The 22,033-nt window shown below is 49.9% G+C and overlaps 3 protein-coding genes across 6 annotated transcripts; 2 read left to right on the forward strand and 1 right to left on the reverse strand.

Moving 5' to 3' along the window:
• Positions 1-71: 71 nt before the first annotated feature.
• DSN1 (DSN1 component of MIS12 kinetochore complex) lies at positions 72-4,373 on the forward strand. Its single transcript, XM_030029589.2, has 11 exons — positions 72-209; positions 300-345; positions 650-991; positions 1,435-1,508; positions 1,721-1,793; positions 2,168-2,255; positions 3,352-3,411; positions 3,595-3,666; positions 3,757-3,904; positions 3,987-4,074; positions 4,164-4,373. Exons 1-11 carry the CDS (start codon positions 132-134, stop codon positions 4,253-4,255), a joined length of 1,161 nt encoding a protein of 386 aa, XP_029885449.1. The 5' UTR covers positions 72-131; the 3' UTR covers positions 4,256-4,373.
• Positions 4,321-6,585, forward strand: MVB12A (multivesicular body subunit 12A). 2 transcript variants are annotated; one of them, XM_030029591.2, is made up of 10 exons: positions 4,321-4,428; positions 4,459-4,599; positions 4,685-4,780; positions 4,870-4,966; positions 5,106-5,232; positions 5,315-5,431; positions 5,613-5,695; positions 6,050-6,114; positions 6,203-6,253; positions 6,363-6,585. In XM_030029591.2, exons 2-10 carry the CDS (start codon positions 4,519-4,521, stop codon positions 6,423-6,425), a joined length of 780 nt encoding a protein of 259 aa, XP_029885451.1. In that variant the 5' UTR covers positions 4,321-4,428; positions 4,459-4,518; the 3' UTR covers positions 6,426-6,585. The 2 variants fall into 2 exon arrangements, with proteins under 2 accessions (XP_029885451.1, XP_040983315.1); XM_041127381.1 differs by having other exon boundaries at positions 4,406-4,599.
• ATP13A1 (ATPase 13A1) lies at positions 5,287-21,894 on the reverse strand. 3 transcript variants are annotated; one of them, XR_003925682.2, is made up of 27 exons: positions 21,527-21,894; positions 20,696-20,785; positions 20,195-20,385; positions 19,764-19,836; positions 19,285-19,440; positions 19,070-19,139; positions 18,301-18,407; positions 17,531-17,660; positions 17,195-17,250; positions 16,487-16,613; positions 16,074-16,211; positions 15,454-15,574; positions 14,684-14,841; positions 13,708-13,883; positions 13,193-13,303; positions 12,533-12,658; positions 12,097-12,205; positions 11,386-11,585; positions 10,892-10,988; positions 10,273-10,454; positions 9,828-9,942; positions 9,325-9,521; positions 8,746-8,888; positions 8,039-8,150; positions 7,653-7,796; positions 6,913-7,295; positions 5,287-5,712 (listed from the first exon to the last, which is right to left on the reverse strand). XR_003925682.2 is itself a non-coding variant. In XM_030029585.2 (26 exons), exons 1-26 carry the CDS (start codon positions 21,863-21,865, stop codon positions 7,185-7,187), a joined length of 3,579 nt encoding a protein of 1,192 aa, XP_029885445.1. In that variant the 5' UTR covers positions 21,866-21,894; the 3' UTR covers positions 6,881-7,184. The 3 variants fall into 3 exon arrangements, 1 of the variants encoding a protein (XP_029885445.1); XR_003925683.2 differs by having other exon boundaries at positions 5,287-5,731; XM_030029585.2 differs by lacking the exon at positions 5,287-5,712 and having other exon boundaries at positions 6,881-7,295.
• Between the last annotated feature and the right edge of the window lie 139 nt (positions 21,895-22,033).

The following is a 22,033-nucleotide window of genomic DNA, read 5'->3' on the forward strand; positions in this document are numbered from 1 at the left end:
GGTCCCTGACGGGATGAGGGCGGGAAACTGAGGGGAGGGGGGAGGCGGCCTCTGCGCATGCGCCTGCCAGCGGGCGGCGCCTTCCCGCCATCCCCCGCGCCCAACGGCCGCTGCGGCCGCGGGACGCCGCCATGGCGGAGCAACCGGCGAAGGGCTGCGGGCCGGCTCCCGCTTTACCGCGGCCGTCTGGCGGGACGGAGGAAGAGGAGGTGAGTGGTGTGTGTGGGGGGGTCCCGTCTGGCTGAGGGGGGCCGCGGGGAGGCCTCGCTATCAGCCTCGTAACCGTTTTTCCCCCTCAGCGTTCCCCCGGCGGAGCCCGCCCGGCGGCTGAAGCTGTAGTGTCAGGTAAGGGAGGCGGCGGGCCCGGGAGCGGGAAGGGATGGGTGGTGCTGAGCATCGTTCCCCGCCCAGTGGGGGGCCCTCCCGGGGCTCGGGAGAAGGATCTCGGTGCTGGAAGGGAGAACCGGGGGCACCGGCAGTTTTGGGAGGCTGTGAAGTGGGGATCCAGCCGTCGTACCTCAGCGCTGGTGTTGCACCGAGCTGGAAAACAAAGCGTAAAGAACAGGTTCAGCGCTTCTGAATCCTTGGGAATAGACCCTTTCCTCTCTTTCTACCCTGCTGATGCGTTGATTATGTCTGTTTTTCTCAGATGTTGACCCTGGAGAGAAGAAGGCGGATCCTGAACAATTCCTAAATCTACCTGATGTAACTGCTGTTAACGAGAAGAACGTTAGTCACAGTGAGACAGCGGGATCGAGGAAAGGACCCCAAGGAGGTCCCAGTCTCAGGAAACACCCCCTCGGACCTAGTCCCAAAAGGCTGTCTCCCTGGAGAAGCAGTGCTAGGAAAGACCATACATCGCGTTCTTTTAACTTGTCCCCGAGACTGCTCATCACCACTCCTCAAGCCAAGCGTCGCTCTTGGTGTCGTTCAAGCCTGAAGGGGACAAAACGCCGAAAATCTCTGCCTCCTGTTCACCAAGATGTCACTGGTCCGTGCTCCCCTTCCTCCCTTTATCAAGCACTCTCAAGAAACTTGTAGGGCAGCCTGCAGCAACTTGAGATTTAATTTCATGGCATGACCTTTAGGGTGATTACAGCATAACTGTGTTATTCCAAACTAGTAGCCACTGACAGCTGTGATGGCAGTGGTCTCGGAGGTCCAGGTACTTGAGGTTAAAAGGAGGTGCTGCATTAGCGGCTTCTGTAGACCAGTGATTTGTTGTCTCTGCCTTTTTATTTCCACGGTTGAGCCTTACGCTGACTTTTCCTTGTTAGGAACTCTGTTTCTCCCTCTTTTCCCTGCTCCTTCCATATCCTGCAAACCGCACTCCTGTACAACAACAGCTTTTAGTGTCTTTCAGGAACATTTCAGCTGTTTGTAGCTTGTTGTGAATGTAATTGTTCTTAAATAATTTTGTTCTGTTTTTTTCAGAATTAAGCAAATCAATTAGCCTGGACCTGCCAGAGGTAGACCGGCTTTCTATGCTGCTGTTGTCCAGTTTCCAGGTAAGATCCTCTCTTTTAAAAGTGAATCATTTTTCTCTTGCCTGCCTTCTGCCACTAAACGTACGTTCTGATTTGTATAACTGAGTTGTGAAATACGGGCTGGGGAAGGAGGGACTCCTTTCTCATTCAGTAACAAATCCTCCCGCAAGCTCTGCCATATATATAGAGCTCAGGAATTGGGTGCTAAGACCTTCTTTTCCATTTTCTCTTAGTTTTCTGCACAGAAGCTCAAACATGCCTTGAAGCAGACTGACAGCTTTAGCCCTGAGGCTTTCAAAGCTAACGGTAAGGTGTGATATATGTATCAGCAAGGGTAATCCTGAAGTTAAAAATACTGGCCCTTCCCTAGCATCCTCTCAAAACACAACCAGCTGTCTCCTAGAAGGGGTGGGTGCAGCCAAAAATATGGGAATGCTGTTTTTAAGATGCTGTGCGTGACCACGGTTTCTGGGAGGGAAGACAAATGGACACACTAATGTAAACCGTGGCCACAGAGATGAGTTATTCCTTTAGAAACAGCATAACTAGAATGCCTTCTGATAAGGAGTCAGAGCAGTGTCTGCAGGTTAGGAAACAGCTTCGTTTCTCAGTATTACTAGTTTTCTAGGCAGTGGGTACGAGTATTGTTTTATCTTGTTTTATTTTGCCATCATCTCCAGTGCACTCTGTTTCCGAAGACCTGAAGCGATACATACAGAAATTGAAACAAGACGGAACGCTGCAGAGCTGTGTAGAAGACCCTAAAGGGTAAGGACTCACCAAATTCATCCCTTGTGGAGTGTAAGTAGTGAGTCGTACTGCTTTGGGGGGGAAGAAGGGGGTAGCCTGAACACAAAATGCATCTGTTGCTGCATACAAGGACCTCGCCCTGCCAGCAGAAACCAGTTGTCAAAATGCTTTGGCTTCATTGAAACACTTTAATTAGCTCGCTTCCCTCATCCAGGCAACTATAACAGAACCAGCAGGGAAAGGCTAACGTGCCAGCAGATTTTAGGGGTGTGTGTGAAACTTTTTAATGGGAAACAAACCACTGTTTTCCCTTTGTAGGCGTGCAGGGTCTGGGGAGGGGAGTGGTTCAGAAGTCAAAGACAGACTAAATAAGATTTTGCCTATTAAATGAATAAATAGGTATAAAAATCACAGGTATATGCACATGAATAATAAGGATCATATATTTGGGGGGGTCATACATAGCTAGGGTTATTCAGCCTGAAGAAGAGAAGGCTCTGGGAAGACTTTAGAGCGGCCTTCCAGTACTTTGCGGGCGGAGGGGGGCCAACAGGAAAGCCGGGGAGGGACTCCTTGTCAGGGAGTGTAACGACAGGACGAGGGGTAACGGGTTTAAACTGAAAGCGGGTAGGTTTAGATCAGAAGTTCTTTATGGTGAGGGTGGTGAGGCACTGGAAGAGGTTGCCCAGAGAGGTGGTAGAAGTGTTAGAGGCTGGGTTGGACGGGGCTTTGAGTGACCTGGTCTGGCGGAAGGTGTCCCTGCCTGTGGTGGGGGGGTTGGAACGAGATGATCTTTAAGGTCCCTGCCAACCTAAACCGTTCTGTGATGCTGTTTTTCTGGTTTTGGCCTGCCCAACTGTCAAAATTTGCAAAGAGTAACCCTGCTGCTGGTGGCTACAAGTTTTTTTTGGGGTGCTGGTATACCTGGACAAACCAGTACAGTGACTATTCCGAGGGGCGTTATCTTTTTTGAGATCAAGACTTTTCTCTCTTGTATTCTGCAATTCTAAGCATTTAGCACCCAAACAGTCACCAGAGCCCTCTGTGGAACGTATACATCTCACTATACATATACATCTCGCTATACGGTGCTGATGATCTGTCTGTGCTTTAGGATTTTACTGGACCCGGCTTTGGATGAGTCAGTGGCCCAAGTTAAGGAGTACATCGCCAGGTAAGATCGACCGTCTGCACGGTCCGAGTCTCTCAACACCAGTATGGGTTCGACCACCACTTCCTCGAGGGTATTCTGGGCATATTTGATCCTTTAAATGGTTCTTTTTTTCGTACGAGCCTGCGCTGCGGTTCGTTTTTCCAGCTGTGGGGTACAGACCTGTTCTCTCCTCTCGCTCTGCAGGTTCGCTGCCGAATGTCAGTCCTGGGATGAGCTCTTACTGCGTCACCAGGAAAGTGCTGAAGAAATATCCAGGTGTGATTGTTACTGTCCATCTTAGAGCTGTTCCGTGTTGGAAAAGAAAACGAAACGCCGCCTGAGGGGTAAATGACTTTTGCTGTGCAGGCAGCTGGAGGAACGCAAGAGGAGCCAAGGGCAGGCTGAGCCTTGCAGTTACCTCCAGACATCTCAGGCCCAAGTCCTCTCCACGAAACCCAACTACCAGAAGATCCTGGATGAGCAGGGGGAGGTCTTGAGCTGCATGGAGCTTGTGGTGAGTTGGGGGGAAAAAATTCTCTTTAATTTTTTTTTTTTTTTAGCTTTTTTTTTTGCCTTTTAACGCTTTGGTTTTGCAGCTCGACGAACTACAGCAAGCGGTGAAGCTGCTGCAGGCCTTCACCGAAGACAGCCGGCAATACCTCCGGCACCTCTCGGAGCAGCTCGGTAAGCGGGAATCCCTCGGTGGCGGGGTGTGGAAGCCTCGGTGGGGCTCGTTAACGGGGGTTAACGAGCATTTCCCCCACCTGTTTCAGCCTCAAGGACTTTCCAGCAGCTGGTGAACTCCCCCGTGCGCAAGCTGATCGCCGCCCCGCCGCTGAGGAAGATGCCGCCGCCGGAGGGCTGAGCCGGGGGTTGGCGGGGGGGCTACGGGCCGCGGTGTCGGTGCTGCTGTCAATAAAGGCGGGGGGAGCCCGGTTCCTTCCCGGTTCCCCCGCGCTTCCGCCTTCGAAGGCGCCCCGAGAGGTCGGTCGTCGCTTAGTGGCTAACTCATTCGTCGCTCAGATGGCGCCAGCCAATCGCCGTAGCCGTAACCTTGCGCCGTCCAATGGTTGTTGAGGAGCTGGGGGAGGGCGGAGCTCCGCCACTCCCGGGGAGGAAGCGGCGGTTATGATGGCGGCGGCGGAGACCCCGCTCACCGGCGTGGCCTGGGCCGCTGCCCCCGAGGCGGCCCCCGCCGGCTGGACCGCGGTAGGGGCGGGCGGAGGCGGGGGGGGACGGGACGACAACGCCGCCGCCCGGTTCCACCGCGGCCTGACGCTCCCTGTACCCGCAGATCACCGTTACCGTGGAGGGCGCGGCGGCCAACCTGGGCAAAGGCTTCGGGCACAAGGGCGGCGGGTACCTCTGCGTCTGCACCGGCGGAGCCCAGGTGCGGGGTGGGGGGGGAGAAACCGGGACCGGGGCGGGGGGTGGTGGAGGCCGGAACCGGGGCCGGTACCGAGGTCCCGTCCCGTCCAGGCGGCTCCCGGGCCCGTAGTGACCGATCTGCAGGTACTGAGCGACCGGAGCCCTCAGCCCCCCGGCTACACCCGGATCCCCGAGTTCCCGGAGCCCCGTAAGTAACCCCTACTCCCTGGCGGGGGGGGGGGGGGGGGGGGGGGGGGGGGGAGGGTGTGTGTCTGGGACAGCGGGGCCCGGTCCCCGGTTCCCACCCTCCCGGTCCTGCCGCCTGCTTTCCTCCCCCTTTTCCACAGGGACCGGCATCTCCCGCAAAAAGCGGGTCTACGTGAAGCTGCTGCCGCTGGACGCTGCTGAAACGGCCGTTTTCGACCTCAAGCTGAGCTCCAAGAGCAAAGCCCTCCCGCACTACATGAAAATAGGGTAGGGGGGCCCTGCCCACCCTGCCACTGCTCATGGCAAAGGGCCCGGTGGTTATTTATTTTTTTTTTTTTTTCCCCACTAGGGAAATAGGTAATTTTGCCATCTGGTGTAAAAAAGGGCCGGTTTTGAAATCCAAGGCGCAGCCCCTCAGCGCAGGTCTGAAGCAGCTCTCGCTCCAATCCCCCGACTCAGACCACAAGTACGTACGCACTCATTTATTCCCCCCCGCCACCCCAAGTCTTACCTGAACCAGTTCAGGACTGGGAATAAATCCTGCAACTGCTGGCGTCACCTCACTGTTTCCGTTCCCCTGGTCTGGGGCTCGTTACCTGCTGCGCGCTGCTAATGCTCCGACTGTTAATTATTCCAATCTGCTACAGGTCACCCGCGGCTCGATGCAGCATCAAACGCGCTTCTCAGCACGAATCTCTGTACGACACCTCCAACATCTACGGCCTCTCGGGTAAACTGGTTCTTCATCTGGAATCAAACGAGGAAGCTGCATAAAGCAAGGATATCCCTGTTTAAAGAGTACTTTAAAATGAAAACATAGGCCGATAGCTGGTTTGCACACAGTTGTTCCCTTTAAAGACTGGAACTGAGCTCAATTTTTAGAAGGTTTTCTTAAAGACTTTTCCCTTCCTGAAAGTTCGTCCTGGCTTGAATTAAAAGATGTCACCGACATCTTGCTCAAACTCTTCTCTGGGTGCTAAGGTGTCCCCTTCCACTCATCGGCTTTATGCGGCAATTAAGTAATTGTATATTTTCAGAGCAGCTCCTGGGATGTTCCTAAAGCATCTCTCACTTATCTTCCCAGCTATGGACGGAGTGCCTTTCACACTACACCCCAAATTCGAAAGCAAGCTGAGTTCTGGCAGTAACGTGAGTCTTCATTTAAGCTGCTGTTCTTAGTCCTACCTCATAACTACTCTTAATTAGAAATATTTTATGTCTTTTTTTTTTTTTTTAGGCTATCCTTGCAGACCTGAATGTTAAGTCACTTGCCGATATCGAGAAAGAGGTAAGCAGGCTGCTTTGGTCATGCACCTCTTTTGAGGTGGATAGCAGTCATATTTGGCATTTCTCAAATACCAGTGTCTTGTCCTGACCACTTGTTGTTTTGTTTTCAGTACAATTACGCTTTTGTAGTTGAAAGGACGGCTGCTGCTAGGCTCCCACCCAGCGTCTGTTAGCACCGGAGTCTACCTCGAGGATGTAAACTGCAGCCAAACATCCCGCTGAGCTGAGCTCCTCCCTCTCTCAGATTAAATTTCAGGATAGCTGAAGAAATGCAATCAATATCTGATTACAGGAATTGCTTAGGGAGGAAAATAAAACATGTTTCTCTTCTCACCTGCCAAAATATTTTTGTAATGGTTTTGAAATACAGGGCTTCAGGGTTGGCATGTACAGCAGCATAATGTATAGAAGTTCTTGGCACTGTTTGTTCTCCTACGCTTTGTCAATGCTACACCTCTTTATTCTGAACATTACCTCTTGCAAGGGTGGTTGTAGTGTTTGTTGTGTAAGAACTCCTACCCCTCAGCCTCACCTCTAGTTTGTTGCCGTTCTTATTCCTGCACTTGATCTCACCGTCTATTAAAAACACCACAAAACTTTCAGCCCCACAAAGGAAGTTCCAAACATGTTTCAAAATACATCGATTCTGATTTTAGTTACCAAATTCTGTAAATGTTTCCTTAAACGTTAGGGCAGTACAAAACTCCCGACAGTTGGTAGTACGTCCTGCAAACATTAAAAAGTCAGGTCTTGTTTCACAGAGGTGGCGTCCACATGATTTGGAAGAAAGCCTCCCCACGCCTGTTTCTGAACAGGATCAGAGTTATTGTCAAAAGAATTACAGATGATTCTTCTCGTGATGGCAAAACACATGGCCCTGGGTGCTGTCCTTCGTATAGCACTGCTGGGGGCGAGGGAGCTCGGAATCTGTTTCAGGAAGGCACTTTAAGTTTTGCGCTCCCCAGCAGAAACTGCAGAATTCGGTCCACTAGCAAGGCGAGGAAGAAATCAGCCAGCAACACTTCTGTGATCACAATCTTGAACTAGGAAAACAAAAACAACCCATTAGTCCCTCTTCAGCTGCCCTGCCCCACAGCCCAGAGCCCCTGCAGCAACTGCTGAACTAGAGCCTGAACTTCTGGCTTTCACAGCACGCTGTAAGTAAGTCACTAAATTGTAAAAAAGCGACAGCATGCTGGAAAAAAATCCCCACTGCTTCAGCAGGATTGCTACCGCATCCTCTCACTTAGAACTATATGGGCAGTTAGTGCGCCTGTGAGCCATTATCTGCTAAAAACCTTAAGATTCCTCCAGAGTTCCTGAAGACAGGCTCAGACCTCTTCTCCCACTGGAAACCGTGCCTAAAATTCAGTAGGCGCAGAGAAACGCTGCCTGCTCACCTCAGTAGGGATTTCTACCAAGCCAAACTGTTCATTGAATTCTGGCGAAGAGCCCGTGAGAAGGCCCACGATGGCAAGCCCTGAAAGGACGATGCTCCACAGTAAAGGCTTGTTCTCCTGTAAACTCTCCATAAAAGGATGGCCCTGAAACACAGCAGGGAGAAACGGTGAGCAGAGGTAAGGCTGTACTCATGCACACTAGGGGATGCGGAGCAATTTGTGACACAGTTTAGGACAGTTGGCTCATTCCAACTTGGTGCAAAAAGAGGGAGTTTTTCCCTGCAGAGCACTGACAAAATGAGAAGAACGTTGTTTTGTATTATTGCACCTGAATTACAAAATCATTTCTCTGGTGCTGCTGGAGATGTAACTTAAACATGGCTTGCCTTGTAGTTGATAGCAAACGTGGCCATCTGCATTGCCATCGACATGATGTAGACAGTGCTGTTCACAAGGCTGGGCTCAAACTCCTTGTACAGATCCACAAACTCCTCCTGTCTAAAAGGGAACAAAGCTGGAGATCAGTAGACCAGACTCAGAATCACCAGTTTATTTAAACTATGGTTTATTTAAACTACGTGCAAGTTTTGTTGGGCAACAACAGTTTGTTTGCAAACTTTGGTGGCTCCCATTAGCAGCAGTCCCACCTCCGACACAAGCATGCTTGCACGGGTGAGAGCAGAGCTGCAGATGCTGCAAGCACAGGTAATCATTGGGTTCTCTTCCACAAAATAAAAATCAAGTGGAAAAAAAATTAGGGGGTGCATGTGTTTTTCTTTCTAAGCTTTCCAGTAATACACTCACTGGTGTATTTCTATTTCCCTTTCCCCGTCCATGTGGGAACAGTAGACATAGGAACTGCAACGTATCACAGACCATATTTACACCAGTTCCATTGCATCCATGCCACGGTGAGCTGCCTGCTGATGCACAACTCAGAAACGCTTTTTCTGGATGCGTCTAACACATGAAACTTGCAGTGCTTGATAAAGCATTCGCAGGAAGAGCACTGTGGTGGGGAAGGCCTCTATCCACCCTCCTGCTTAAGAGTAACTGGAGAAAAAATTCCAGTGTCAGAGGAAGAGACACTTACTTGGAATCGCTGCGTGCCTGGGCACCACGGTACAGGTAAACGAGGCTGAGGAAATGCACAAGGAACTGCAGCAGCACTGTCAGGACCGTGTAAAGGTTAAAGATGTTTGGCAGTGGGCGCTCCTTGGAAAGTGTCTTCAAAGGCTGCGAAAGAAAAGCAAGCAAGGTTGACTGGAACAGTTTTGACCATCTCTAGGCAGTTTTCCAGCAGAATCCAACTAATGATTGTGTTTCTTGGGAAACGCCTGTGAGAATTTCACTTCACACATACACAAGACCCACAGCTTAGTCGGTGCAAGTAACAGCCTCAACTGAACCATTTATCTGCATTACCCTTCCCACCTCTTCCACGAACCTGAACAAAGCTGCCTGCCGGCAATCACAAGATGCTCCCTTAAGCAAGCGCTGGCCTCAGGAGCCTCCCAAACCCAGGGGAGCAAAAAAACCCTATGCCCTCCAGCATTGTGGACTGTTAACTTACTAAAATAAACTGCTTTTTTTGGAGAGAGGCACTCCTTCAGTAATCCTGATATAACTGACATTGGCCCGCCACTGTCCCAAAGCACTTTCCTCCCCTTACCTTCGACCTGGAGATGAAAAGGAAGCAGCCAGCCAACAGCAGACCCTGCAGAGTTGCCTGAAAATCACTGAACTTCACCCCTTCCAAGTAGAGGACACTCTGGCTGTAAGCAAGGATCAGGGCGTTCAGGGCAAGGATCTTGAACATTTGGAGTGTTGTCACTAGCGTGCAACGACCTTGCTTGATCACGTGGCAGACTAAGGAGCAAGAGGAAGCAAGCATTTGGAAACAAAACAAAACAGGTTCTGTGGCTTTGTCCCTCAGTCCTCTCCTTTTCTGAAGCAGTACAGAGGGAAGCTAACCCCTCACTGCTCCCGTCCCCATCCAAGAAACCCCCACAGGGTTGCTCCACACAAAAAGGCGGCAAAGCCATGGGTTTGGGGGCATGTCTCACCACCCCACGCCCTCTGTCTTGGCTTCTTTCAAATCTAGACTTACTCCCCTTGGGGAAATGGGACACACGGAGACGGCCACCAACCGTTCAGCTCCCACTACGCACTTACTGCACTGAATGGAAGAGAGCTTGGAGGTAAAGGGGGCTGCAATGCTGGCATCACCCAACTTCACGACTGGTACACGCTCCTCTTCCAAATCCTTCAGGACCTGACTGATCCGCTCCTGCAGGCGAATAGGAGAAAGACACAAAGGCACACCTCATTATCACAACCCGGATCAAAGATGATCTCGTACTATCCTCTCCCACACCCCTGTTCCAAGGGGAGGAGGCTGAGAAGCCTTCACGCTTGCAGCTTTAGCTTGATGGCTGGCTGGAAAAGCAGCACCTTCTCTGCTCAAATCCATTTTACTATTTCAGGATAAGAAGCAAAAAAGCTGGTCTTTTCCCCAGTACGTCCTGCCATTTCCGGTTCTCATGAATTAGCAGTAAACCAGAGGAGGAACAAAGAACAAGGATAAGTTAACAGGGCTTTTAAACATCTTGTTACCAACCCTCTGAATTGCCAGCTGTTCCTCTCTTTGGGACATGACTCTGTGCTTGGCACCACGGGAGGTGGGCTTCACAGTCCCACTCCCCATCGACGGCAGGGCAGGCCTCCCATCACTGGGTCCATCTCGGGTTCTCTTCTTCCGTTCGGGCAGTCTCTCAGGAGCATTTGCCAGCAGTGCCACTCCTGTAGGAGTGTAAAAACATTAGCTGCAGGGAAAAAGGCCTGTAATCCCTTTCCTGGCAGAGCATTTTCACCAAGTAGGGATCCCAACTGCAATCCACACCTAGAGTCGGGGGGCAGGCTAGTTACACAGGGACTTCAGACACGTTACACTTGCTGAAGTAAAGCTTAGTGGAAAAAAAAAAACCCAAACACATTAGGAAGAATCTTTCTTCCAGGAAAACCTCTTGGCAGCTAATTCATGCTGCCTGCTGGCGCACACACAGTGAGTATTCCACCAGCACAGAGATCCTTCTTCTTTATGTTAGTTTATGCCACCAAATGATGTTGGTCAGATCAATCCCAGCCCTCAAAACACCAGAGAAACACTGGTTCTGTGTTTAGGAACACTAGCCAAACTCAGACAGGGGCACACATGAGAGTCCTGCATGTGGACTCACCCACATCTGCATGTTTCAGAGCTCCGACATCATTGGTCCCATCCCCACACATCAGCGTGACATAGCCCAGGCTTTTCAGAGTAGTGATTACAAACTCCTGCAAAAAGAAAGGCGTAGTGAGAATGGGCAGCCTGTGTGTTCTGATATGCTGCTGTCTGCGCTGGGTTATGCATCTTGGTCAAGTGCTTCTGTTCTGCAGGAACTCGGTGGCCTCACAGCCAGAGTCCAAAAGCTTCACCTTCAGGATCTGTTTCAGGAATGCAGAGCTAGAATGGGCTAACAGGCTCAGGACTCTTCAGGATAACAATGTGGCACATCCTGAGCTCTGGTCCTTGCTGCCTGCTGGCTTGGGTATCAGGAGAGGTTACGCTCGTTTGCTGTAAACATCTTTAGCGTTAATCATGTGCTAGTATCTACGTGGCTCCGAGGCACCACATGAGCCCTGCTGGGAACCCTGCTAAAACTGGGTTTTACCAGCAGCTGAAATCTCTCACCTTCTGCTTTGGCACCACTCTGGCAAACACCTGGATGTGTGGTATGAGTTTCAGCAGCTGCTGTCTGTTCACAGACTGTAGGTGAGAGAGACCTTCCCCAGTTATGCACAGGTCATACCGCTGTGTCAGCTCTCGCAAGGAGTTTGGCAAGACTGGGAGCATGACAGCACCATCGATGGACTGCCACTGCCAGCTGGAGCCTGGAAAGAGAAGCACGAGCTTGACATGAACATGCCTGAGGTGCCTGGCTGTGAGAAATGCTCCCAGCCACTCTACAGATGCTGACCCTCGCATTATGGACGCAAGGACCTCCACTTCTTAGGACAGTGACATGCCCACCTCCCACCTAGCTATGGTCTTTATGTGGACTCCCCTTCCCTGCAGTGACATGGCTCTCAGCTTCCCTGGATGGCCTCTGAACCTGCAGCAAGGAGGCCTTCAAGCTGCCGTTATTTTTGTTATTTTGGTGCTCAGATGGCTTAGTTTTGGAGCTGGCAGAGGAAGGTATGTAGCTTGCATAGTACTCCAAGCCAGAAAAGAGAGGGGCAATGGACAGAGGGTTATCTAGGCTTCTGGAAAGTGAGTCATTTCCATTATCAGCATCAAGCAGCAGTGCTAACAGCACGTGGCTAACTTTGATACAGTGCCCCAGCAGGGCTTTGGCTGTTGTCCTCCAAAACACAGAAGAGTTTCCTGCAAGGGATCGGTTACCTTTGCTCACAGGAGGCTGCAGAATGAGGGTGTGCTCCCTCTGGAGGAAGTGTAGCTCCCGGGCCACATGGCAGGCAGTGAGAGGATTGTCTCCTGTTATCATCACTACCTGAGGGGAAAGCAAGAGAGGTCAAAAATCAGTTCTGGGTAGGCAAGCAGCACTTCACAGGAAGTCTCCTTTACACTTAAGGGTTCTACCTAGCTTGGACCCTTGTGACATTCCCTATGAGGTGTTGCTCTCTGCAGCACCCCGCAGAAATGCTTTCTCTCTGGGCCAGGGCAAATCCCACCGCAAAAGTAACATCATATCCACAAGGTCTCCCTGCCTTCACCATGGGAAAGCCTTTGCCCTCGTTCCACAAAGCCTTCTGGTACTGAAATTCCACATCCCAAACACCATGGCTACTGGTAAGTCTAGGATGCTGCTGACGCTTACGTGGTGTGATGCATTCTGGATCTCCCTGATGACAGATTTGGAGTCCGCTTTGAGAGGACAGGAAACCACAATGAATCCAACAAACCTAAGATCACACTCCAAAGCTTCACGTTTCATCTCTCGCACCTGCCAAAGCAAATCAGCAAGCTGAGTGTTACCTGCTGCTTTGTAGCAGGAATCTTGTTTTCCAACGGGTGCTTCCTTGCAATCTGAGCATCACTAGAAACACAACTGGTGCTCTGAGATGCACAGAGCAACCCTGGACCGTCCCCAGCTGCTCTAGAAGAAAGGCTTCTTTGGCACAAAGCTCCACAGAGACAGCCCTGAAAACAGTTACACGTGCCCATCCCCACATAAAACCAGGTTCACAGCTAAGAAGTTCAGTGCTGAGCCTCCTCAGTTGTTACAAGGAAAGAATTTACCCTGCTTTACGAACAGGGAAACAGAAGTATTGATCAATAATGCACAGGAATTCAATGCTGGGAGCACAACGCAGAGGTTGCAATCTTCCCAGAAGATCCAGATCATAAAAGCAACACGGTTACAGCAGCTCTGGGCAACCACATCCCAAAAGAGACACCCTCTTCCCCAGCCCTGCTCACACCATCTCTGTTTCCTTTGACAGGAGCTCAATTTCAAGGCTTAAACAGACAGATATACCTGCTGGTGAGTGAGGTGCCCCAGTTCTTTGTAGCCAAGGGCCAGCACTCTTGCCCCCTCATGTGAAATTTCCGTGTGGACAGCATGGTAGTTGCTTGGGCACTGAGACAACTAGAGAAGGCATGGGGAAAAGCATCATATGAACACAGTTCCAAACACAATTCTGTAGCCCATTCCAGCACTTCACATTAAATATGCAGACAGGGGAAAAGAGGCACCTTTGGCAGGGTCCCTCACCATCACGGGCAAAAGAGAAGATCCCCCAGATTTAGCCCTCTGCTGTCAGCAAAAACAACAGGGCCAGGAACACATATGGCAAGATACTCAGATCTCACTGGGATTAGACTGAAACTCCCCAGCGGAGTTTATTTTCAGGCACTGGCTCGCTGTGCTCTTTTGCAGGATGAAATCCCTATGTCATTCAGGTTCCCGACTGGGCAGGGACAAGCAGAGATGTACGGGGACGAGCACAGGTGCTAGAGAAGGCCCTTCCTCTCCTAGAGAGATGCGCTCACCATTTTGTGTAGCGTCTCTGGGGCCCCTTTCACAGCTGCAATGTAACAGAGATCAGTCGAGCCGATCTTCTCGTACGACGCCAAGACAGACATTCTTTTCAGGGCACTGGCAAAATGAAAGCGCTGGTGAATTTTCAGTCCCTGAGTTTTAATACTTCTGGGGAAAACTTTCTCATCTGGAAACAAACAGATCAGGAAATCCTGAAAGGTTTCTCGGTATCAAAAGCAACATCCCTCCCTTTGGGTCCCAAAGGAACCCATAGGTCACCGAGATAATATGAATTTCCTCTCTTTAGATGCAAGCATACAGAGCTGGAAATTATCATGCCAACAATTAAGGGATATAACTGATCAGAACGCCTGTGTGCATTAGTACGAACAGCTACACAGCAGGTTGAATGTAATTTGTAGCAGGTAAAAAAACAGAAGCAAAAAAAACCACAACAGCATGGGTTTCAGTGGGATAGGTATATAGTATTTCTGGAAGATTTCTACTTTAGTTACCTGTTTGTGAAAGACAGGAAAGCAGAGTAGAAAGCCTCCAAAGAGACTACCAGCAGACCATGCTAAAACCCACACTGTCATGTTTTCACTACTGCAATCTGCGCTAGTCATACCCTGATTTTAGTGAGTCTGCACAATCAGAACCAAAAGACACCAACCTGAGCATGCCAGCTGCAGAATGCAGTATCTGCAGTCCTGAGAACAGACTCCTACTATTTGTTGTCCCTCAGACACGCAGTGCAAGGATTTCCACTGCCCCAAACCAGTTCCTGGGATCATACCACATGGAATTCACTCTGTGCAGAAAGCTGGCATGAGGCATAGGAAACCTCTATAGACTAGATAATGTCAAGCTCAAAACTGACAAAGTGTTATCATCGTCACCTCCTCCAAAAAACCCCACCCCACAACCCACAGCATATATAAACATGGCTCAGGTATCAACCAGGGAGGAGTTGGAATCAGGTTTTACCTTTGGTCAGGGTCCAGTCCACAGCCATCAACATTGCCTTCTCTAATGGATCTCCCACCAGCGTCCCATCATCCAACTGTACAAGTGAGTGGCAAGTAGCAATCGCTCGGTGGGTTTCTACAGGAATGTCAGATACTGGTGTCACTTCCTTCCCATCCCTGCAGCATAAAAAAGACTGCCCATGTTAACAGACCCATTCACATTATCTCAGACAAATTCTGGAATTTTTCCCAGCCAAAAATTCCTACTCTAATACAGTAAACAGTGGAGCTTCTCATGGCGAGATCAAAGCCATAGAAAATCTGGCGCTGTCTCAACTGCAAACAGTGCCAAAGCCCATAATTTTTGCCAGTCCTCCAAAGCAAACTTGATTCAAGCAGAACACTCAAAGTAGAGGCCTGAACTAACACATTTAAATAACTGCAGATCAAAGAGCCGAGATGTCTCTCTGCTGTGGCATCTAGCCTTCAAGCACAGTTCATTACGACAGTGACATGAGAAGGCAGGATGCTACTGCACAGAGAAGCAGCAAAGATCTCAGTTAAATAAAAACCCTGTGCAAGAAGTCCCCCAAGACGATTAAATTCACAAGTCCTGAGCCCATAAGTGTTGTTGCCAGAGACCAACAACCCTCTCTCCTTCCCGTTCAATCCACTTCTTTCACTCTCTGAATCCCTCTTCTATCTTCTCTTCCTCACTGGAATGTGATCACACAGTGCCCAAAGCCCAGACCACAGCAAATCATATAATGAAAATCACCCAGGACCTACCTGAGCCCAGCTACTCCTCTCACTACGAGGTGATCACTGGTTAATGTGCCGGTTTTGTCAAAACAGCAAACTTGAACTTTGCCTGCAAATGGGATGCGGAAGGGCTCTGTACAGTACACGTCTAGAAGAGAGGAGAGGAAATTCTGTGAGAGATCAGCTACAACAAAGCCAGGACAGGACACTCAGTGGCTTTAATCACAAGACAGGAGCTATCAACACGGTGCTGATAGAGTTAATGAACCCAAAACTCCCCATTCTGAATTTATGTGGCATTTGAAACCAGAACAGACCCCAAGTTGTAGCAATGATGTAGTCCAACACAGAAGTCATTGGCCTCCCTATTCCATATATAGGAGCCTGCTCAGTGCAGAACTGCAGGACTGTTGAGCAAGCGGTTCCCTCCTACACTTGATTTAGGACCCACTTCAAAGCACACAACTCCTAAGTTCTTTGGGGTTTAAACCCCCTCATATACACCAGCTCCAAAACCCATACTGTCACTGGGTAGAAACTGAGGACACTACAGTCATTTCACACTCATTTCCTCACCAACATCCCCACAGTTCCAGACACAAGAAAGCAGTCCTATTTTTGTTTCTGTGTTTAGGCTTGGTACTTACAGAGCTTGGCCAAGGCAATGAGGGAGGTGTTGACAGCCAGAGAGAGCTCAATGGGAAGTTCAGGGGGAACGACCGAAGTCAGTATTAAAGTACACTCCAGGAAGAGCTTGTAACGGTTCCTGCTAGGATCCTTGGTGCCTACGGAATGAGACGGAAGACCTGTATACCTCCTCATCCTCAGGCTGTGTGCCCCACAGAACTAAGATGAGTACCACAAAGAAGCTCACCTACCTAGGAAGGGCTGTGGGAGGGCAAGAAAAGCATCCAGAATGCAGTGTGGGCCCCTACACTGAAACACTGGCGCAGCCCAACCCAGCTATTGTAACTCTCAGAAATTACGTCAACTGTCCTTCCCACAAGCTTTGGTACAAGTCCTGTGTAGAGACCTGGAAAGAGGCAAGAAGAAATCTCACCTTCAATCCAGACGTAAGCTGCAGCAGCAATGGCAAAGACCAGCAGGAACAGGATGAAAATGAAGGTCTCTAAGTTATTGGCTGTCACTCTCTTCACCCCAAAGAGGATTGTACGTAGCAATTTCCCCTGAGAAGAATAGCCTTCAGTGCAAGAAGCTATCTCTGCAGCATGCAGTAGTTTGTTAAAAATATGTATGACTCCCAATTTTAAAATTACATTCTGGTGTTTTGGTGCCAGAGCCTGAAACTTATTCCCATTCCTGTAATTAATCTGTTAAAAACCCTAAACCTGTTCCTACGTCACTTAAGTTGATGATTTCTTTGAAGCAGTCTTCAATTTTCAATTGAAAAAGCTCACGTTCACACCTCCAGTCTCTACAAACACACTCAAATGCACTTTCCTAACAATTATCATTACAGAAACAGGGATAACCAGGAGCTGTAGTATACACATAGTGTGGCCAGTCACAACGGGAACCCTGAATCCTGACTCCCAGGCTTCTGCACCAAACATCAGACTACTTATTTGACACACAGAGAAGAGACCAACCTTATTTATTCCTCTTCCAAACAAAAAAGTAATTTTAATGCCCTGATTTATATTTTCCCACTGCGGTACTTCATAAGGATTTCCTGACAGCAAAGCACTGAACGACACAACCAACGTCATCGACAAGACAGAGGTGAGAAGGCATGTTCACATCTTACCTGAGATGTGTTGAAGCCGGTCCTCAGAGCATACGCCACACACCCATTATCGACAGCTGGAACAGGAGCAGGAATGAAAACAGTAAGCTTATGGAAGTCCTTTATAGGCTTATCACAGGCAGAATACACTCGAAGCTACACCCTCCTCTCACTTACAAGGGGACATAGTCAACTTCAACAGAATATCACAGCCGTCCAATAATCACAGTAAACTGTTAGTGACAGAGCCAAGGAGAATGACTCAATGCCATCCTCCAAAAGTTGCATCAAGCCTTTTAAAACAAATCTGTGAGCGCATGATGTGCCCTCTCCAAGGGAATTTGTGCAGGTACATACGTTTCAGTCCTGTGCTGGCTTTCTGGGGCGGGATGTGCTGCACCACTTTTGTTCCGCCAAATATGATGTGTAACCGGGAATCTGTCTGCATGTCCAAGACGTGCTCTGGACTGAGATCCTCCACAGGCTCCTGCAGAACAACATTCAGGTCTCAGATTCACAGCTATCAACAAGTAAACTTCAAGTGTTCCTTTCTGTCCTTATCCCACAAGATGTTCTTAGCTTCACGTCAGCTGAAGGTGGCCTGAACTGAATCTAGACCTTAACACGCCACTCGACTCCTGATCAGTCTGGGTTTAGAGCCTGCCACCTGCGGAAATTCTGGTTTTGGGGGACTAGTTCACCCTTGGTACACTGAATTCAGCAAGGGAGGCTCTGCAAGCATTACTTTAGCATTTTTAAGTCACCCACTGGCACAAAAAGAAGGAAGATTCAGGGTTTTGAAGTGCTTTACACTTGTTCCTCCTCCCACCTCTACCCAGCCAAAGGAATCCAGACCGGGGAATGTGTAGGAGGGCGATGCCATGCCCACACGACAGAGTTCAGACCCAAAGGCTGGAGACACTGCCAGACAAAACAGACATTTCTGTTTCTCATTTACCAGAGACCATCAATCACTGATAGGGAGCTGACAACAAACAGACCAGGTTGCCTGGGCCAGCATTCACACAAAGAGATTAATTTGCACTCGCAAATGCTGCAGTGGCTTGAGTATTTTTACTCTTCCAGGTTGCAATAAAGGGACAGCACAGGGGACACTTCACACAGACCTTCATCTGTGGCACAGACTCTCCCGTCAGCATAGCTTCATCTACAATACACCTTCCACGTAACAGCAGCACATCGCACGGCACTAGATTTTCATGAGGAGATCGGCCTGCAATTAATACGTTAAAACTGAGAAGAAGCTCAAAGGCAGAAGTGACTATTGTTTGACTATTTGTCCGGCAGGGCACAGCTCTCCTCCAGTTTAGCTGAGATACAGGAGATTCCTAAAGCTTCAAACCTCCCATGGGCTGCCAGGTCTAGCACAGCACGCACCCACTCAGCACTGCTGAGAACCGAAAGGGTTTGAAGGTTATTAAGTCTCTATTGAGACCAGGAAAGTTTAAAATCAAGTCACTTGGTTCTCATTGCCATTCAGGCTTCAAAGACTGGCACCACATCCTGGGGTAATACAACCTTAAAAAGGAGAGCAGAGCTAAGAGAGAGATCTGCCCTTCCCCTTTCCATTCTAGGAAGATATTGTCAGGAGGAAGGGAACTCTTCATCTTCACAATCCTAAGATGAAAAATCTGAGGACGATTTATCTAGGTATTTACCTTTCTTCAAGACAGCTAGCAGGTCCAAGAGATCCAGCCCAAGGATTAATCTCTTGGACCCTTGAATTGTGACACCTATGAATCAAAGTCCTCAAAAGCACCCAACCAAGACTGTTAAGATTTTTATGCCTAATTCAATTCACTGCACAACTTAACAGACCAGAAGAAATCAAAAGCTTATTCAAAATCAGATTACAACCATTGTGCAAGTCATTACCAATGGAAACGATGTCCCCTGGAATAATCTCATCACTGGAAATGGGGCGCCACTTGCGGTTTCTGTAAACCTGTAGAAAAAAACAAACCACTTTGAGAAGCCCTGCACGCGTCAGAAGAGGTTCAGAGGAAAAGGATGGGAAAAAGGAACAGCAAGTCAGCTAAAAGACAGCTACATCAAAAATTTAATGCATAATCCTCTCTGGTTCCAATTACCTGGATCATGTACGGCTTGTTGCCCATTTTTCGAATCTCCGACATGTTCCTCATTTGCTGCTGGACCAGAGAAGCTTCAAACGCAACCAACATGGAGAGGGTGAAAACACTGTAATACCAGTATTCATCCAGGCACCACAAACCCACACAGAACACCTGTGGGGAGGACACGGAAGTTATTCTAATCTCACTCAGAAAACAAAAGCCTTCAAGTTCTAGGAATTTATTTTTTTTTTAAGCTAACTTGGTATAACACTTAATAGTAGCAAGCCAGAAAACCAGAAAGTCACAGTAAGGCATTAGGGAGAAACAGGGTCACTCCCAGCAGTAAAACCAGTATTACAGTGCAAGAACAGCATCTACTCCTGGTTTTAGAAAGCTGCCAGCTGGTTTATGGCTCTCAAGCCAGGATTGTAAGGAATCCTCTCATTTTTTAGCAGGGAGAAGTACTTACAGCTCTTTTTGTTTGTTCATTTTACCTGAAAGACGAAGAATGGAGCTGTAGCTCTTTCTTTAAAGAGTTCCAAGAACTCCGGCACCACCATCTCAGCCCTGGGAAAGAATTGAATCCTTATTAACCTAAACATTCAAGACTCTCAGCAAAAGCCCAACCCAAAAGCCATCTGCAGCCTCTGGCATCAGAGCAGGTTCTACTCCAGAATGTCCACAATCTCCCTGTTTTCAATGACTTTGATTCAGTTAATTTATTATATGCAGTTAATCTGCACCTATAGACCATGCTGGAGAAAACCCCTTGGTCCGATACTGTTCTCTATCCTTAAAGGAATTTAAAGCAAGTGCCGTGAGTAACTGAAATGTAAAAAACAGGACCAGAACTGTGGTTCAAAAACGTTGTTCCTGACACGCTGGGATGCTTTAGCAAAGAGAGGTCTGCGCCTGGAAAACTTACTTGTTTGTACCGTATTTCTTCTCAGCTGCTCGAATATCTTTGTCCTCCTGATAGCCTCGGGCATTCTGGTAGTAACAAAGGGGATGTTCCACAGGGAAAGCTACAGGAAGAAACTGTTTCTTGCCATCTATCTCATACGAGTATTTGATTTTCTGAAATTCAAAGGAAAGAGCCTCCTGCCCATCCTCACCCTGCAGAAAGGGGGAAAAAAACCAACCAGTTGAACACACGCCAAAGGCTTCACTCCCCACATAATCTGGCCTGAAGAAGGAAAGAAACCCCAGTCCCTTACATCTCTAGTTATTGTACGACTCTGCTTGTGGTACACGCACCAGGAAACACCATGCAATCTTTAACATCCCCACTTGTGACCGACCGCAGCTGATTTTTCCCTAATTACTTAAGTTAAAAGCTAACAAACTGCAGGCTGAAGTAGCACGAGGCAGCAGCTCCCTGGCACGTGACAGATGTCAGTTCTGCTCCCGACAGCCGGATCCTTACCTGGTCTCGGTGGAGTGGCACTAGTTCTACTGATCCATTATTTGGGGTTGGCACAACTTTAGCCAATGTGGCTTTCTTAGGACAAGGTTCCTGAAACGCAAACAAGACACGCTTCGTAAAGCGGATCACAGACCCTGAGTTTTAACAAGTCGGGAGGAATCCTTACCAGATTGCATTAAGACACGTGGAGAAAAGAGCTCTTTGCAGCTGGGTGCTTTTGCGGAGCCGTTGCGAGAATCAGGGAAGTTCCCATTATCACAAGCCATTCCCCAAATTGTACCTTACCACCAAAGGAAGGATATTCAGTACCCCACTTGCAGTTAAGACATATACAGCTGCCAGCAAGACGCGGTTACAACAGCAACTGCAAAAATGGGAACCAGCGCGTCCACCATCCAAAGACGGAACAATCGACACTAGCAAAGGCAGTCGGCCCCTGCCCTGAACACTCAACTCCCCCCAGGCTGCCTGTGCACAGATACACTGCTGGACTCCCCGACACCGTGCCAGGGCCTGCCAAAGGCACGAATCTCTCCTTCCCCCCCGCCAGCACACAGCCACCCTGCCCAAGCCCAGCTCAAGGGAGACGCATTTCTGTGCAAAGCGTCTCCTCAAGCCCCTCACCCTCTCTCTCATCGCGCCTGCAAAGCTTCCTTCCTCTGCCACATCACAAGAAACATAGTCTGCACCCCCCCCCAAGAAACTGAACGCCTCCGCGCTCTCAGCCGCCCCCACACGACAGAAGAGCCCGCGGGGAAGGGCAGGAGCCTCCCCGCGCTGCTCGGGAGCAGTCCCGGCGGGTTCTCCAGCACCGGCAGCCCCGGGACTCACCCGGACGCAGGTGAGGGCGCAGTGAGCGTGCACCGACCACAGCCCCGAGAGAGCCGTCAGCAGATGGACGACACCGATGGCGGCGAGCGCCAGCAATGCGGCTTCGGGGGGCGCGGGGCCCGGTCCCGGTTTCGGGCCCTCCTCCTCCACCGCCGCGGCGGCCGTCGCCTCCCCCCATGCCGCCCATACGCGCGGTCCCCACAGCCACAACCAGGCCGGGTAGAGCCCCGCCACGAAGGGCAACACGGTGCCGTGAAGAAGCCTCGGCCGCCGGCGGTAAAGCGTCACCGACGAGACCAGCTCGTCCACGGGACCGGGAGCCGGACCGGCCGCCGCCATCTTCCGAGAAACCGCAAACGACCTACTTCCGCTTCCGGCGGGGGCGCGCACGCGGCATCCGGCGCCTGCGCAGTGGTCAGTTTGAGCTCCGCACCGCCCCCCCCCCCCGCCGCCGCCGCAGCTGCGCAGGCGTCGAGCCGGCCGCCCGCCCCTCCGCGGCTCGACGCA

This window comes from Aquila chrysaetos, chromosome 11 (genome assembly GCF_900496995.4).
Source record: "Aquila chrysaetos chrysaetos chromosome 11, bAquChr1.4, whole genome shotgun sequence".
NCBI classification, from domain to species: Eukaryota; Metazoa; Chordata; class Aves; order Accipitriformes; family Accipitridae; genus Aquila; species Aquila chrysaetos.

What these genes read in the sequence shown, in the direction of transcription:
- DSN1 (XM_030029589.2), top strand. Translation starts at nt 132, where the DNA reads ATGGCGGAGCAACCGGCGAAGGGCTGCGGGCCGGCTCCCGCTTTACCG. An exon ending in TGTTCACCAAGATGTCACTG is followed by an intron (nt 992 to 1,434) that starts GTCCGTGCTCCC and finishes TGTTTTTTTCAG; the next exon opens with AATTAAGCAAATCAATTAGC. An exon ending in TGAGCTGCATGGAGCTTGTG is followed by an intron (nt 3,905 to 3,986) that starts GTGAGTTGGGGG and finishes TTGGTTTTGCAG; the next exon opens with CTCGACGAACTACAGCAAGC.
- MVB12A (XM_030029591.2), top strand. Translation starts at nt 4,519, where the DNA reads ATGATGGCGGCGGCGGAGACCCCGCTCACCGGCGTGGCCTGGGCCGCT. An exon ending in CCCCCGCCGGCTGGACCGCG is followed by an intron (nt 4,600 to 4,684) that starts GTAGGGGCGGGC and finishes CTGTACCCGCAG; the next exon opens with ATCACCGTTACCGTGGAGGG. An exon ending in TTGCCGATATCGAGAAAGAG is followed by an intron (nt 6,254 to 6,362) that starts GTAAGCAGGCTG and finishes TTTTGTTTTCAG; the next exon opens with TACAATTACGCTTTTGTAGT.
- ATP13A1 (XM_030029585.2), bottom strand. Translation starts at nt 21,865, where the DNA reads ATGGCGGCGGCCGGTCCGGCTCCCGGTCCCGTGGACGAGCTGGTCTCG. An exon ending in CCGGCTTCAACACATCTCAG is followed by an intron (nt 16,614 to 17,194) that starts GTAAGATGTGAA and finishes TATTCTTCTCAG; the next exon opens with GGGAAATTGCTACGTACAAT. An exon ending in GCTCTCTTCCATTCAGTGCA is followed by an intron (nt 9,522 to 9,827) that starts GTAAGTGCGTAG and finishes CTTGCTCCTTAG; the next exon opens with TCTGCCACGTGATCAAGCAA.